Raw genomic sequence first — 14,186 nt, 5'->3', positions numbered from 1 at the left:
CTTTGGTCTTTGTGATTAGATTAACTGCGTTGGTGGGTGCTGCCTGTCTCCCCGTGGAGAGACTCTTCCCATCCCTCCCACAGGGCGCTGTAGCTCTTGAATGCTGTCCGAGCTCCTAGCACACAGTTCAAGGACTTCCTCCTCCCTCACCCAACCCTCTTGCACAATTTCTCAAATCAGGTCCTCATCCCAATCAAGCTGGACCTCCTTAGCTGGTTCTGCCACACATACCACGTTAGTCCCTGACTCCACATGTGTGCCCACGCTGCTGCTCTACCCAGGACAGGCCCTGACTTCCGCTCATCAGGCCACATTCAAATTCCTCCAAGTTTCTGCTTAAAATCAGACAATTCTATCTTGCATCTACTCAGAATTCCGAAAACTTCTAGCTTCTCTTTCTCTATATAACATTACTTCCAAACAGACATACGGCCACTGCTAAGTTTAAGAAAAGAATATGTTTGTATTCGATAATTTTCAGTAATTACTTATATGCACATACAGTTTAGGGCTCTCTTCACTCCTCCTGAGGGTAGAAATTGAGACGCCACTCCCCAACTTTGTCTACACACCCCATCTACACCCCTGTGCTAAGACGCTGAGTACTTAGCACAGAACTGGCCGGGCACACAGAGGAGTGAAGAAAAGGGTAGCTAACGTTTTATTGGACTAGCATAGTACTGTGTGTTGGTCACATTCACATAAAGCAGGTCATTTAATCATCATAACACTGCTGCGAGGAAAGTAAGTAACACAGGGAACGAGGCTCAGAGAGGCTATTTATGTTCATTGCCCAAAGTTACACCAAGGGTAGCAGTGAAAGCCCAGACCAAAACATCTATCACTTCCAGCCTAAAGCCCTGGCTTTCTTTTACATTGTAAAGAGCCTGTGGCCTGAGGCTTTAGACTAAGCCGGGAGACATACACGGGAGTCAGTGGTGTTTAGGTGAGATCGGGAATCTTACTGAGCCAGGCTGCTTCCTGAACCCTTTAACTCTGACAGGGAGAGTTCTCAGCCCTGTAGCACCTTGAGTACCCACAATGAGCGCTCACCCTTTCCAAATAACCCCAACCAAGACAAGACACCCATGCATCTCAACAGTCATCTGTTTTTTGTTTTTGTTTTTGAGACGGAGTTTCGCTCTTGTTACCCAGGCTGGAGTGCAATGGCGCGATCTCGGCTCACCGCAGCCTCCGCCTCCCGGGTTCAGGCAATTCTCCTGCCTCAGCCTCCTGAGTAGCTGGGATTACAGGCACGCACCACCATGCCCAGATAATTTTTTGTATTTTTAGTAGAGACGGGGTTTCATCATGTTGACCAGGATGGTCTCGATCTCTTGACGTCGTGATCCACCCGCCTCGGCCTCCCAAAGTGCTGGGATTACAGGCTTGAGCCACCGCGCCTGGCTCAACAGTCATCCTATCCAATCCTCACACCAGCAACCAAGGGAAGATTTTTACGCTGCTACAGGTGTGTTACCTCTACATGAAGAAGGTATTATACATTCACTTACTCAGGCACTTTTCCCTCCCTTTCTTTTGAAAGGGAATTTATCCACTTTCATTCTCTTTTCCCGGAGGCATTCTGCTTGTCACCTTGAGCTCCGGAAGATGTCTGTTTAGAGAGCTTGCCAGAGTATTTGCTTATTTCAGAAAGGAGCATGGCAACAATTAACAGCTGTAATTGGTATGGCCTTACAAAATCCACACTGGGCTTTCCAGGGACAAGGCAGTGTCGAGTTAAAGCTAGATTATATTGACGTATGCAAAGAGAGGGGGGCTGAGAGCTCATGCTTGTGCAAGAATCTGTGGGTCCAAATCATGCCGAGGTTAACAGCTGTATGGAAGCTGCCTAACGACAGATTGTAAGCACTCACTGCGTTCTCGTAACTATTCAAGGCACTCTGAGAGACAACAAAAGGCGTGAACATCACCCTTGTTTTCAAAATCCTAAATCAGCTAAGATTCTTCAGAATCTGCTTGTACTTCCCATCACTCACTACTCCTCTGGCTGAAGATCTTAAGAACTAAACAATGATTAGAATAAGTGAGGCATTCACCTGTCTTATTCTGCCTAAAAGACTCTTACAGGGAGACAAAAATATTTCCCCAAGATGTACATAACTATGTGCCACTGACTCCGCTTGGAAGCGTCTTACCTTCTCCCAAATAGCTGGCTCTCAGTCAGTGTTAGTTGAATCAAATATGGATAAATATAAAACACATTTTTATTACACTGCCAATTTGCTGAGTGACTTGTAGAAAAGATGTTAATGTCTGTTCTTTGCAATTTTTGAAACCAATTGTGTATTCTATGGCTGGTAAAGCAGAATATGAAATGTGCATTGCTGCATGGGTTATTAAGCTGGTGTCTCTCAACCCTATGCCCACCTTACCATACTCTGCTTTGGATGCTGGGGCTGAGACTCTCCAAGCCATAATTTCTCCTGTTTAACCAGCTCCTCTCCCCGGTAGGTTCTGCCTGCCCGTAGAAGGTGCTAGAGGGAGCCCAGGAGGCAGGAGTGGGGAGAAAGGACTTGCCCCTGTTACCTCCCAGCCTCATCACACCTAATTCTAAGAGGTCTGAGTCCAAGGGGACAGGGGACCAGGGACAGGCAGGAGCATCTCCTGGAAGGTCTTGAGGCCCCAGCCCAAGGGGCAGCACTCCTTCCTCAGGGGTCTCAGGCCCAGCCTCAAGAGGCTCCCCTCCAAACCTGCAGATGCCAGAGTCCTTACCTCTGTCCCGTGTTGCCCCAGCCAGAGGGGCACTGGCTGTTTTTCCTGGAGTCTGTCTCTGTGATGCCTCGGAGCTTCCGTTTTGCCTTCCAGATCTCCACAGGAAATTCTCCCTGCTGAAACCAGGTGTGAGATTTGTTCCCCTGACTAGACCTCAAACTGATAGGAGTATTGGCCTCAGAAACCACTTCTGTGTAAGCAGATCCTGACAGGCTTCAAAGTGGGATGCTTCCTGCTTCCCTGGGGGTGTTCTCTACCCACTCCCTCCTCCTTTTCCCTTCCCCCATCTTCTTTCCTCTCCCCCTCCTCCCTCCCTCTCCCCTCATCTCCTCCCTCCCTCCCTCTCCCTCTCTTTCCCTTTACCCCCTCCGTTTCTCCCTTTCCCTCTCCCCCTTCTCCCTTCCTCTCCCTCCTCTCTGTGGGCTCCATCACTCTCCCTTCCTTTCCCTTCCCCACTACTTTTCTCCCCCCTCCTCCCTTCCTCTCCTCGTCCTCCCCTGCTCCTGCTCACACCTGCAAGTACAGATCAAGGCTCCGAACCTCCTGGAAAGTGCTCCTAGCTCTTTTAAGCAGGGCTAGCGCCATCTACAAGGAACTTTTGCCCTCCCCTAGACCCTCCTTCCAATACAGTTTCATTGCACACTTACAAGACGTCAGGCCCACACCAAGATGAAAGTCGAGAAGGCCTCACGCCAAAGCCTCAGCCCAGACTCCAGGAGGCACCAGCCTGCCCGGCGACCCCCCAGAGTCAGGAGTACCTGCAGCAAGGCTGGGCCTTTGTCCTTTGTTAAAGTGCTTAAAGCGCGCTTAGCTGCGAGGGATCCCAGGTGTGCTGAGTATTCCTGGGATCACGGATCCAAAGGTTTTCATAAATAGAGCACCTCAGAACAGTCCTGGGGTGGCCTTTCTGTCAGCTTCTATTTTTCCTTACCTAATCTGCAATGCCCTGAATTAAACCTATTTCATTAAAAGTCCTATGCCACATGCCATAAAATTACATGCATACAGTATTATATATCTGAACACACACCTACATGCATATGTATTTTTTTAACTTATTCTAAAACCCTTGTTCTCCCCCCAGTTCTGTCCCTCTGCCTGAGAACACAGTTCCAAATGGAATAGATTTTCATTTCTTTGTACGCAGGACCAAATGAAATGGCTTTCTATTCTACACAACAAGAACTGGGCACCTTTATTTTTTTTTTAACTGCATAATTAGACAATTTGGATTGAAAAGACAGAAAGAAAGAAAAGAAAAAAGAAAATACTGTATACTGAATGAGGAAATGTGAGAACTTCATACTCTAAATCAAATAAATAGAAAAAAGCCCGCAGCTATTTTTTTGGTCAATTTTATTCCCTTAGTTCCCTTATCTAGATAAGGCACAGCTGAGTTCCTCCAGGCAGCAAAACCGTTGCCTGTGTGATCTGGCCGTGAGTCAATCTGAGATCAGTTCAAAGCCAGCCACAACCTCCAAACCCATCCGTGTCGGAAGCCGTTGTGGATGTATTTGCAGGTGTTTTATTGGTGTTCATGCCGTTTATTCCTCAGAGTAAAGCTGTCCCTGCCATGCTCCAGGCAGAATTCTGCAGCTTTTGCCACAAGACTGGGCATAACGAAAAAGCCAACAGGTTGTTTTAGCCTCTCTATCACCCTCCTGGAGGTCTGCAGGGAGCAGAGAAGTGAATGTGCTCATACCCGTTTCTCTATGCACGTGTATCATGCTCGGCCCCATTTATGGGCTTTCCTATGATGGGAGAAGCACTGTGCTGGGTGCCTTACGTGCATTAATCTCTAATGAACCTAGTGACCCTCCACAAGTATTAGTGTTGTCCTCCCATTTATAATATAAGGAAATTAATGGTTATAAATTAACTCCTCAAGGGCCTTCAATTTGTAGCTGGCCTAGACAGTGTTCAGGCCAGATATATTGGCCTCCCTGCTCCAAGCCTAATACTGGCTGTTTTATGAACTAATCTCATGAACTTCATCCTGAACTGTGCAAAGAGCTAATACTCCAGGCAACAACAGAGTGGCTGACTATATTTAACTGTTTTGTTACCGCCTTTAGAAAGAGACCATTACCTACAGAGTTGCCCAAAATTCCAGGGTTCTTGCCATCTACACAAACTAAATGCAATTAATTAGATATTATAGATGCAGAAATACGTTTATAGGCCTGGGATTTTTAAAATATATTGCTCCTGGACTTCTTTTGAGAGTTATTAAAAGTATCCTTGCTGGGCATGGTGGCTCACACTTATAATCCCAGCACTTTGGGAGGCCGAGGTGGGTAGATCACCTGAAGTCAGGAGTTCAAGATCAGCCTGACCAACATGGTGAAACCACCTCTCTACTAAATAGAAAAATTAGCCAGGCATGGTGGCACATGCCTGTAATCCTGGCTACTTGGGAGGCTGAGGCAGGAGAATCACTTGAACCCAGAAGGTGGAGGTTGCAATGAGACAAAATCATTCCATTGCACTCCAGCCTGGGTGACAGAGCAAGATTCCATGTCAAAAAAAAAAAAAAAAGTATTCTGAGAGGGAATATAGCTGCATGGTCAGATAAAAGCATGCTTCTAACTCAACCATCCACAAAAGGTTTAAGTAACTCAGTTATGAACACAAGAACCAGTCCCATCTAAAGGAGAGACACACTGATGGAAAGAATCATAACCAACAGTTAAACTCCATTTGACACATGAAACACAAGCCCAGTCCTACTGAATGAAACTGCAGAACTAGGATCACAGAATGGGAGAAAGAATCCATGGAGGTCACCCACTTTTCCCACTGCAGTGCCCTTAACCTTTTTATAGACTGCTTCTATCAGCTTATCAGCCAACTAGAATTGTCATAAAACCATTTGATACTCCAAAAATTACAGGAATTCCTTCATTTTAACATGTTTAGCCTTATCCATTTTATTTTATTTTTATTTTTCTTAAATGGAAAGGCAGGATCCCTCCTATTAAACTTGTTCTTATTCTAGCATTGGGGATCTACACTTTCCAGAATTCCTGTTTCCTGTAATTCTCAGAGAAAATAATTTTTTTTTTAAATAATAAGTTCAGGATGCAGAATGTGACATGGAAAACTTGGCTTATTCATCAACCTATATCCACTCCTTGATACAATTGTGTTCAATGCATACTAGTTCTTTGTAGACAAACTTATTAAACATTTGAGTTTAAAAATCTCATATAAAGGGAGGTTATACGTTTGTAACAAACTGAAAATCAATGTATTTCTGACACCTGTTGACCTTGATGATGAGAATTAGGTGCTTTCCTCCCCCAGCTTCATTCAGATATGGACAGGGGAGACGGATCTATCAAATACATCCTCTCGGGAGAAGGTGCTGGCATCGTGTTTACCATCGACGACACCACTGGAGACATCCACGCCATTCAGAGGCTCGATCGAGAGGAAAGAGCCCAGTATACTTTAAGGGCTCAAGCCCTAGACAGGCGTACAGGCAGGCCCATGGAGCCAGAGTCAGAGTTCATCATCAAAATTCAAGACATCAATGACAACGAGCCCAAGTTCCTGGACGGACCTTATGTCGCCACTGTGCCAGAAATGTCCCCAGTGGGTAAGGTGGTAACTCACTGTTTTCACAAACAGCACCTCCTATACACACACACATCACACACACAAGCACACAGAAGCACACTCACATACACACATATGCACACATACATTCAGAACAGGAGAGCATGAGAGGAACAGCTTACAAATCATAAAGCAACCAAGGTCGGGCACAGTGCTCATGCCTGTAATCCTAGCACTTTGGGAGGCCGAGGTGAGCGGATCGCAAGGTCAGGAGATCAAGACCAACTTGGCCAACACGGTGAAACCCTGTTTCTATTAAAAATACAAAAATTAGCTGGCCGTGGTTGTGCGTGCCTGTAATCCCAACTACTTGGGAGGCTGAGACAGGAGAATAGCTTGAACCAGGGAGTCGGAGGTTGCAGTGAGCTGAGACCACACCTCCGCACTCTGGCCTGGCAAGAAAGCGAGACTTCATTTCAAAAAAACAAACAAAAAAAGCAACCAAAAATGATGACCAAGCCCTTTGGCAGGCAGGAAGCTACTTAAACATTGGAATCAGCCAGAGAAAATAATAATAAGCCTATTATTGGTTTTTTTAGTTCTGATTCTTTAAAAACAATATTGCTAGACAGACAGAGAAATCAATAAATGGTTGAATAATATTTGATTCATAAGGGAGAAATGTTTTGTTATTATCAAAGGCTGTGTTCTTACCGGTCATTCCGAATTTAAAACACAACTCAGATCTCCGCCAAACAGGTATAAGAGTTATAAAAGCTTGACCTAGAAAGGGGACTCTCCCAATGAACCACATACATTTGCAAATGCTTCAAGATGTACCAGGATTGCATCCGGCCTTTAGCTATTAGAGTTGAACAGGTTTCTGCGTCTTCTCTTCCCCAGGTACCTCTGTCATCCAGGTGACAGCCACGGATGCAGATGACCCGACCTATGGCAACAGTGCCCGGGTGGTGTACAGCATTCTCCAGGGACAGCCATATTTTTCTGTGGACTCTAAAACAGGTATCTGATGCAAGGGTCCAGTCAGGTGTTTATTCCCTGACAATTTATAACTGCTGCTATGACAGACCCAACTCCTTCTCAAGGACTCGCCATGGAGCATATTAGCCAGAGAAGATTGTTATAAGCTTTAGGATTAAGAGAGTAAACTAGCACTGCCCTGAGGGATAAGAGCAGAGCTATGCACAGACAGTGGGTAGTGTCTGACTGGAGAGGAAGAAGGCCCCTCTGCGCACACACAAAAAATGGCTCCCCACTAGCCTTCAAAAAAATCCTATGGTTATATTTATTCCCAGGGACTATGGCGTTTTATAACCCCATGAAGACCCAAGAGGATTGACACATTCACCTGGGTCATTAGAGAACTAGAAGCATTGATTGTGAAACTGGAAAAGGCCTTGGGGGAATCATCCAGTCCATCACCTTTTTAACAGATAAAGAAATTGGGAAACTGAGAGCTAATAAATCTCATCTAGTGTAGAGAGGTCTCTTGACATGGGATCTAATGTTCTTTCTATTGAACCGACTACTCTGCACGCACCAGAGTTCCAGTCCAAAATGAATGGTTGCCGGGACAGACAGGTTTTGAGGAGAGGGGAAACACCATGTGAGATGTGGTCCCCAAAAGGCAGGTCCCGATTGGGAAGCTCTAATGGGGATGCCATCAGAGAGAACTGAACGGGCGAGAAACAATGTGGCAGAAAATGACAAACAGAAGTTTGGTGTTTTGTTTGCTTATTTTTCCAATCTTGCCCGAGAGCTTTGACTACAGAATTTATGTTTGGATCTATGAAAGATTTCATTTAATATGTTTGAGTTGGGCAGTTATTGTGATGTCATTATTATACTTGTGCCAAGCTTCCTCTTTTATTAAGTACTTTAATAAACGTTGCCATATTTGAGCTTCCCAATAATCTTGAAAACTAGCAAAAGATATAGAAGTATTATTACTTCCATTTTATATGAGGGTAAACATAGAACCTAGGAGTAATTAACAAGGAACTTGAGTAAAGAAACTTGCAGCCACAGGATAAAGTTAATGGTAAGCACTCTAAGTCACCTCTTTATTTGAAAAAGAAAAAATACATTTATATTACTAGCAACCTGATAGAATGTTTTTTTCCCAGATGTCCTGAGGGGAACCAGACATTCAGAAAATTATGTCATAAAAGTAGTAAGTAAGGGAGTTTAAATGAGGAGGAAGAAAGAAAAAAGGTTGCAGTTAGGGACTTCTATAAAACAGTAACTTTAACAATTCTACTAAGGGCAAGGGGGAGAATGAAAAGATGAAGGGGTGCCCACAGGGAGGAAAAATACAGGGAGGAAGAGGGTAATGTGTCCTTTATATCCTAAGAAGAGTCTTACATTATTTTGACAGCTCCTGGGGGCATCTGTAGTGTTAAGGTCAAAAATACATGAACAGATAGTTATTACTGTGCCCGTGGGGGCCTTTTAAAAAAGAAAATGCTGCATATATCATCATTTGAGAATGTTATTACTATAATGCTGTATATATATACTATAGGGGTAAACGAGGGACAGATTATTATTCCCAATCTTTCCCATTTTCATGCAAAAGGTCTATCTAGCCAAGAGTCGTGTTGTAAATCTGTAGTAAATAAGCCTTTAATCTTTGCCTAGAGTATACAGTCAACTTTTTTAAGTTGAAGGGTTTAAAGGGAGATAAAAAATTACTGTACAGCCTTGGCAGGATCACAACACATTTCAGCGGATTGTGGTTTAGGCCCCTCTTCTTAAATGAAACCGTATCTGCTGCCTGCTGTCTGGGGAAGTTCATCTCTTATGCATGGTAAAAATAAACAGCTCACAGAGCATCTTTCATATCCCAGCTCACAGAATTCAGTAAAGCACAGAGGTAAACAGAAGACTATCACAAAACAGAATGAATATGTAGCAACAGGAAAATCCAATCAGAATTCCAACTCTGTTTACAGGTAGTAAGTAGGGAGGGAAGAAAAAGCAGGAATGAGTTACCTAAAGAAGAGCCATTCACATTACAAGGGCTCTAGGGGCTAAGGAACTGAGAGAGAATTATCTACATTCACAGATTTGTAGACATATGAGGCTTTGTTTTCTGGACCCAAAGCCCCCAGTTTTCTTTGAAACAACGCTGTCTGAAACCGCCTTGGACCTCAAGTTCCCAGATCTGTAAGAGAAACATTGCTGCCATCTGCTGTTCACTTTAGGTAATGTTGCCAGAGGAAACCAGCCCTCTGGAGCTCTTCCCGCTGGAAAAAAAAATAGTTTTCATTCACTACTGGTTTCAGTACAGCCATTTTTGAAGCTGAGATTTTTGCCTCAAATTTAAAAGCACAGGTGACTTGCAACTCACTTCAAGGTATTAGGCACCAAGGAGACAACTAGAAACCAATCTTTAAAAAATGGGACCTGTGGTTTTGTTTTTAAAAACAAAGTTGTTTCTATCCTGCAGGTGTAATTAGGACAGCGCTCATGAACATGGACAGAGAAGCCAAAGAATACTACGAAGTGATTATCCAAGCCAAGGACATGGGAGGGCAGCTTGGAGGATTAGCTGGGACCACAACAGTCAACATCACACTCTCGGATGTCAATGATAACCCACCCCGCTTTCCCCAGAGTGAGTATCTAACCCAAGAGAACACAGACCTGCCACCTAGAGGGACGCACCTTTTACAGTGGTACAGGAGAAAGGCCAATTTGGGTATCCTCATTAAATTCAATCATTCATGGATTCCTTTCTTACATTCATCTTGCAATTCTCACGTAACTAGTTCCCTTCAGGGCCCCAGCTTCCCATAGTACTAAACCAAGGTTTTTCAAACTTTTTTTCCATCTCCTTGTGGAATCTTTTTAGACTTTCTTTCCTGATTGCCATGCCCACCCACTCTGCATAAAATTCCATACTAAGGAATAAGGTTTGTTGGGTAGAGCTGACCTTTAGTGGGCCACAAACTTGTAATGGCTAAGATTTTTTTCATCACACCCTCTCAAACCTATCTTTTCCCCAGGAGGGGGCAATATTACTCCATTGAGAATGCATGCACTGACAGCCAGTGCTTAGATGGACATACCCATCCATGTGATGATCTTCACCAATCAGTCCAGTAGGTACCAAGCACTTGCTTTGTGAGAGCACTGGGCATGAGGGGCATAAGACACTGAGACTCCAGACCCTGCCCCTGTGAAGCTTCAAATCCACTTGGGAGGACACATTTTACACACAGGAAAACTTAACTCATAGTAGAACTTGGTGCCACTTGAATAGTGCAAAACTGAGATGAATGCATAAACTGAGATGAATGAAGCCTCCACAGAAGGATGAGATTTCAACAGAGGGTTTCAGAATATAACAGGTTTATTCTCAAACAAAAATAGATTTAAAAAAATCAACAACAACAACAGTAAAAACAGGTTTATATAGATAGGGGAAAAAAACATTCCAGAAGGGGAAGTCATTCATTCATTCTTTCAAAAAATATTTATTTCAGGCACTAGTCTATGAATGGAACACAAAGCTGTGTACAAACAAAACAAAGTCTCTACTGTCCTAGAGCTCATTTCAGTAAAAAACTGCATGGAGGAAAAAAAAAATCCTGCCTAGAAATAAGTTTTCAACTTCATTTTGTGTTCAAAGACTCCTAAAATTAAAACCTACTCTTTAAAATGTGTTGTGTCTCTAGTGGAAGCCGTAGAAAAGTTTTTGAGCAAGAGGGAGACAAAAAGAAAGGCTGACTTGGTAGCCACGTAGAGGAGGGGTTGGCGAGGGCAGAGACTCGGAGCAGGGGAGTCGAGAGTCAATTAGGAGGTGTGTAGAGTGGCCCAGACTTGAACCGCTGAGGACTTAAGGAAGCAGCAGAAGGAGTGGAATGACAAATGAGAAAACAGGGGCTTCTGCCTCTTGACTTCCTGGCTAAGGGAAAACCATGGCAGAAGGTGGAGTCAAAGATGACAATGATGTTTTCACTCTGGATGACAGGGAGAAGGATTGTACTGCTAATAAAAATAGAGGATGCATAATGGAACTAGTGGCAGCGAAGGAGGGAGACAGATTCAGATTTGAATATGAAGCGACAGCAGGACAATCAGGTTGCACATCCTTAAGGAAAGTGGAAATATAGAGCTATGACCATGGAACAGAGCCCAGAAATGGAGACGTGAATTTGAGAAGCAGATGCCTGAAGGGAGCAGCGGGAGAAATGAGAGCAGGAAGTGCAATTGCAGGTGAAACACTTAGCTAGGGAAATGGGGCTTTAAAAAAAAATATCTAAACTAAAAGGAAAGAGTCAAGCCAGACTAGCCAGAATGTCAGATGAATAGTTGCATTTTGAATCAGCCAGACCAAGTGAACCTTCCATTGTATCTATGAAACACAGAAAGAGCTCAAATATTTACATACAAATTGAATACACAAAGTCCTCCTGAGCATTCATGATGGAAAAGGCAGGATAATAGATAAGCATTTCACAAAGGGTGCAAGTTAAGTTCCTAAGTTGCTTGGTCCAACAGTGCAGAACATGAGAGCATCACGGAACAGTTTGTGAAATGCCACGTGGTTGGGCTTTGTGTTGCTTTGGTGATCATGTGGGTTCCATCTTCATTACTTCATGAAGGGCTCACATTACTCACACTGTAGACTGTAAGTTCTTGAACACTCTTGAACTATGTGCTTTTACAGTTGACACTAGACAGGTGTCTCTGATGAAGGCAGAAGGCACAGAAGAACCAGGTTATTACCTAGCTCAGGTTATTAATAGCTGAAAGGTAGATGGGTTTGGACATATTGTCAGGAGTCATGAGTCATGTTACTCCAAGCATAGCAGCTTCACAATAGCAGAACACAACACAAGGATTACTGGGGTTTTAGTCTTGCCTCCCAAACCAATCTTTTTTTTTTTTTTTTTTTTTTTTTTTTAGACAGAGTCTTGCTCTGTCACCTAGACCTGACTGCAGTGGTGCAATCACAGTTCAATGTAGCCTCAACCCCCAGGCTCAACTACAGCTGGAACTACAGGTCCACACCACCATGCCCAGCTAATTTTTATATTTTTTGTAGAGACAGAGTTTTGTCATGTTGCCCAGGCTGGTCTTGAACTCCTAAGATCAAGTCATCCGCCTTCCTCAGGCTCTCAAAGTGCTGATATTACAGGCATGAACCACCACACCCAGCCTCAAACCAACATCCTAACACCATTCTAAAGCATGCATTTTAAGTTGTCACTTTTTCAAAATATAGTTTTAGTGGAGACTCTAGGATAGAGTGGAATTATGGATTATGTTTCATGGAAGACAAAATAGAAATGTAAAAAAAATTAAATCTCTGTGCCTGTATGCATTCTACACACATTATCTCTGCTTTCTCCTTTCTGACCTTTTAAAACTTTGCATTCTCTCTTTGTTAAATAGTTCCCCATCTATTTGCCAAAATTAAGTTTAGATGACCTTGATATTCCAAAAACTTTTCTTGGATATACTCTTCTGCCTAATTAATCTTCTGATTCCTCATTGTAGGAATTCCATTTTGCTTCTTTTTTACAAATATTACTATAGCTGAATACAGAATGCCAACAAAATGACACATCTAAATATTTTACATTCAATAAGCTCAGTCACCTTTAATGGAACCAAATGTAATAAAACATCAAGATCTCAAGCTCTCTATTTATAACATAATGTATCATGTGCAGAAATTGTATGTAGATGTTTAAACATATAACATAGCTTTCCTGGGATGAGGAAAATTGTTGACAGATGCTTGTTTTTCCCAAAAGTTCTGCAACAGCGAAGTGTAATCCATCAACAACTTTGGAAGTAAATGGAAAGGAATCATGAAATACAATCGCCTGCCAGCTTAGTACAAATATTAAAGATTCCCTGACTCATATTTGTAAAGAACAAGCATCATTTCTTCTCCTGTGCAAGGCAGGGTGCTATGAGCTAGCTGGGTGCTGTCAGCCTCCCTGAATCTTTTTGAAACTCGAGCCCTCACATCCCAATCTTCCCCATTGCTTACAAAGCGTATTAGAATAAAAGGGAATATGTACATACTGAAAACGTGATTGTGTGATTTTTCTTTGTTAGTCACATTATGATTGACAAAATAACAAAGAATGTCAAAAAGTTGATCCCCAGAAAAGGTAAGTTGGTAAAAATACAACTTCATGGAAGTGAAAGTGACTAAATTTAATTGTGAGCTCAAGATACCATATCTAAAAGGAGATTGCCAACTCTGAGCTTCTTACACAAGTGAGAACCATTTTGGTACTTTATTCTGGAACAAGAAAACAGGAAGCATGAAGAGACAGTCTGGCCACGGAGAGGCAGCCCAAGGCAGTCTCAGGTGCAAGGACACGCTGAGGGGCAGCACATGGAGCTGCTGGAGCTTGTTCTCCATGGCTGCTCCCCCTTTATAGATCACCAGTCTCCACCACCTCTAAGCAGGTGCTTGTAGAGATGGGCACTCAGCACATGGGCCAGACCATGAAAGAAAAGGTGAACAGTTGAAGCATAAACAGAATAAATATGCACTTTGTGACCACAGTGTTTATTTTGTCATTCTCCTAAGGAAGTGCAGTTTGAGGAAATACTTCAGTTCAATAGGAAGTACTAAAAGATTTGAATGCAAGATACTTCCTACCACTCAAGCTCCAGTCACTAGGACTAAGTCGTTTGCTTTCACCCTGTTCTACTCAAACTTGTTTGACTCCTTCTTATTGAACATCCAGGACAGGCCATGACCAGTATGACCATTTTGCTCAGCCTTTCTGGACCTCAGTTTTTATCTGTAAAAACTCAAGTTTTACTTTTAGAACCCAGAAAAAAAGATATTTTGCACAGCATGCCTGGTAAGATATGATAATGTGAGTCAT

General features: G+C 43.1%; 1 protein-coding gene across 2 annotated transcripts in view; it reads left to right on the top strand.

Annotated features, from left to right (window-relative positions):
* CDH20 (cadherin 20) overlaps positions 1-14,186 on the top strand; it is a 219,336-nt gene that overhangs the window by 160,832 nt on the left and 44,318 nt on the right. For both annotated transcript variants that reach the window (XM_010336754.3, XM_074383317.1), the window contains exons 3-5: positions 6,043-6,337; positions 7,201-7,320; positions 9,770-9,937. In XM_010336754.3, the coding sequence (XP_010335056.2) occupies positions 6,043-6,337; positions 7,201-7,320; positions 9,770-9,937 (583 nt within the window). The remainder of the gene's footprint in view (positions 1-6,042; positions 6,338-7,200; positions 7,321-9,769; positions 9,938-14,186) is intronic.

Source organism: Saimiri boliviensis, chromosome 13, assembly GCF_048565385.1.
Source record: "Saimiri boliviensis isolate mSaiBol1 chromosome 13, mSaiBol1.pri, whole genome shotgun sequence".
NCBI lineage: Eukaryota > Metazoa > Chordata > Mammalia > Primates > Cebidae > Saimiri > Saimiri boliviensis.
Note: the sequence above shows the minus strand (reverse complement) of the source record. Positions and strands in the feature narration are given on the sequence as shown.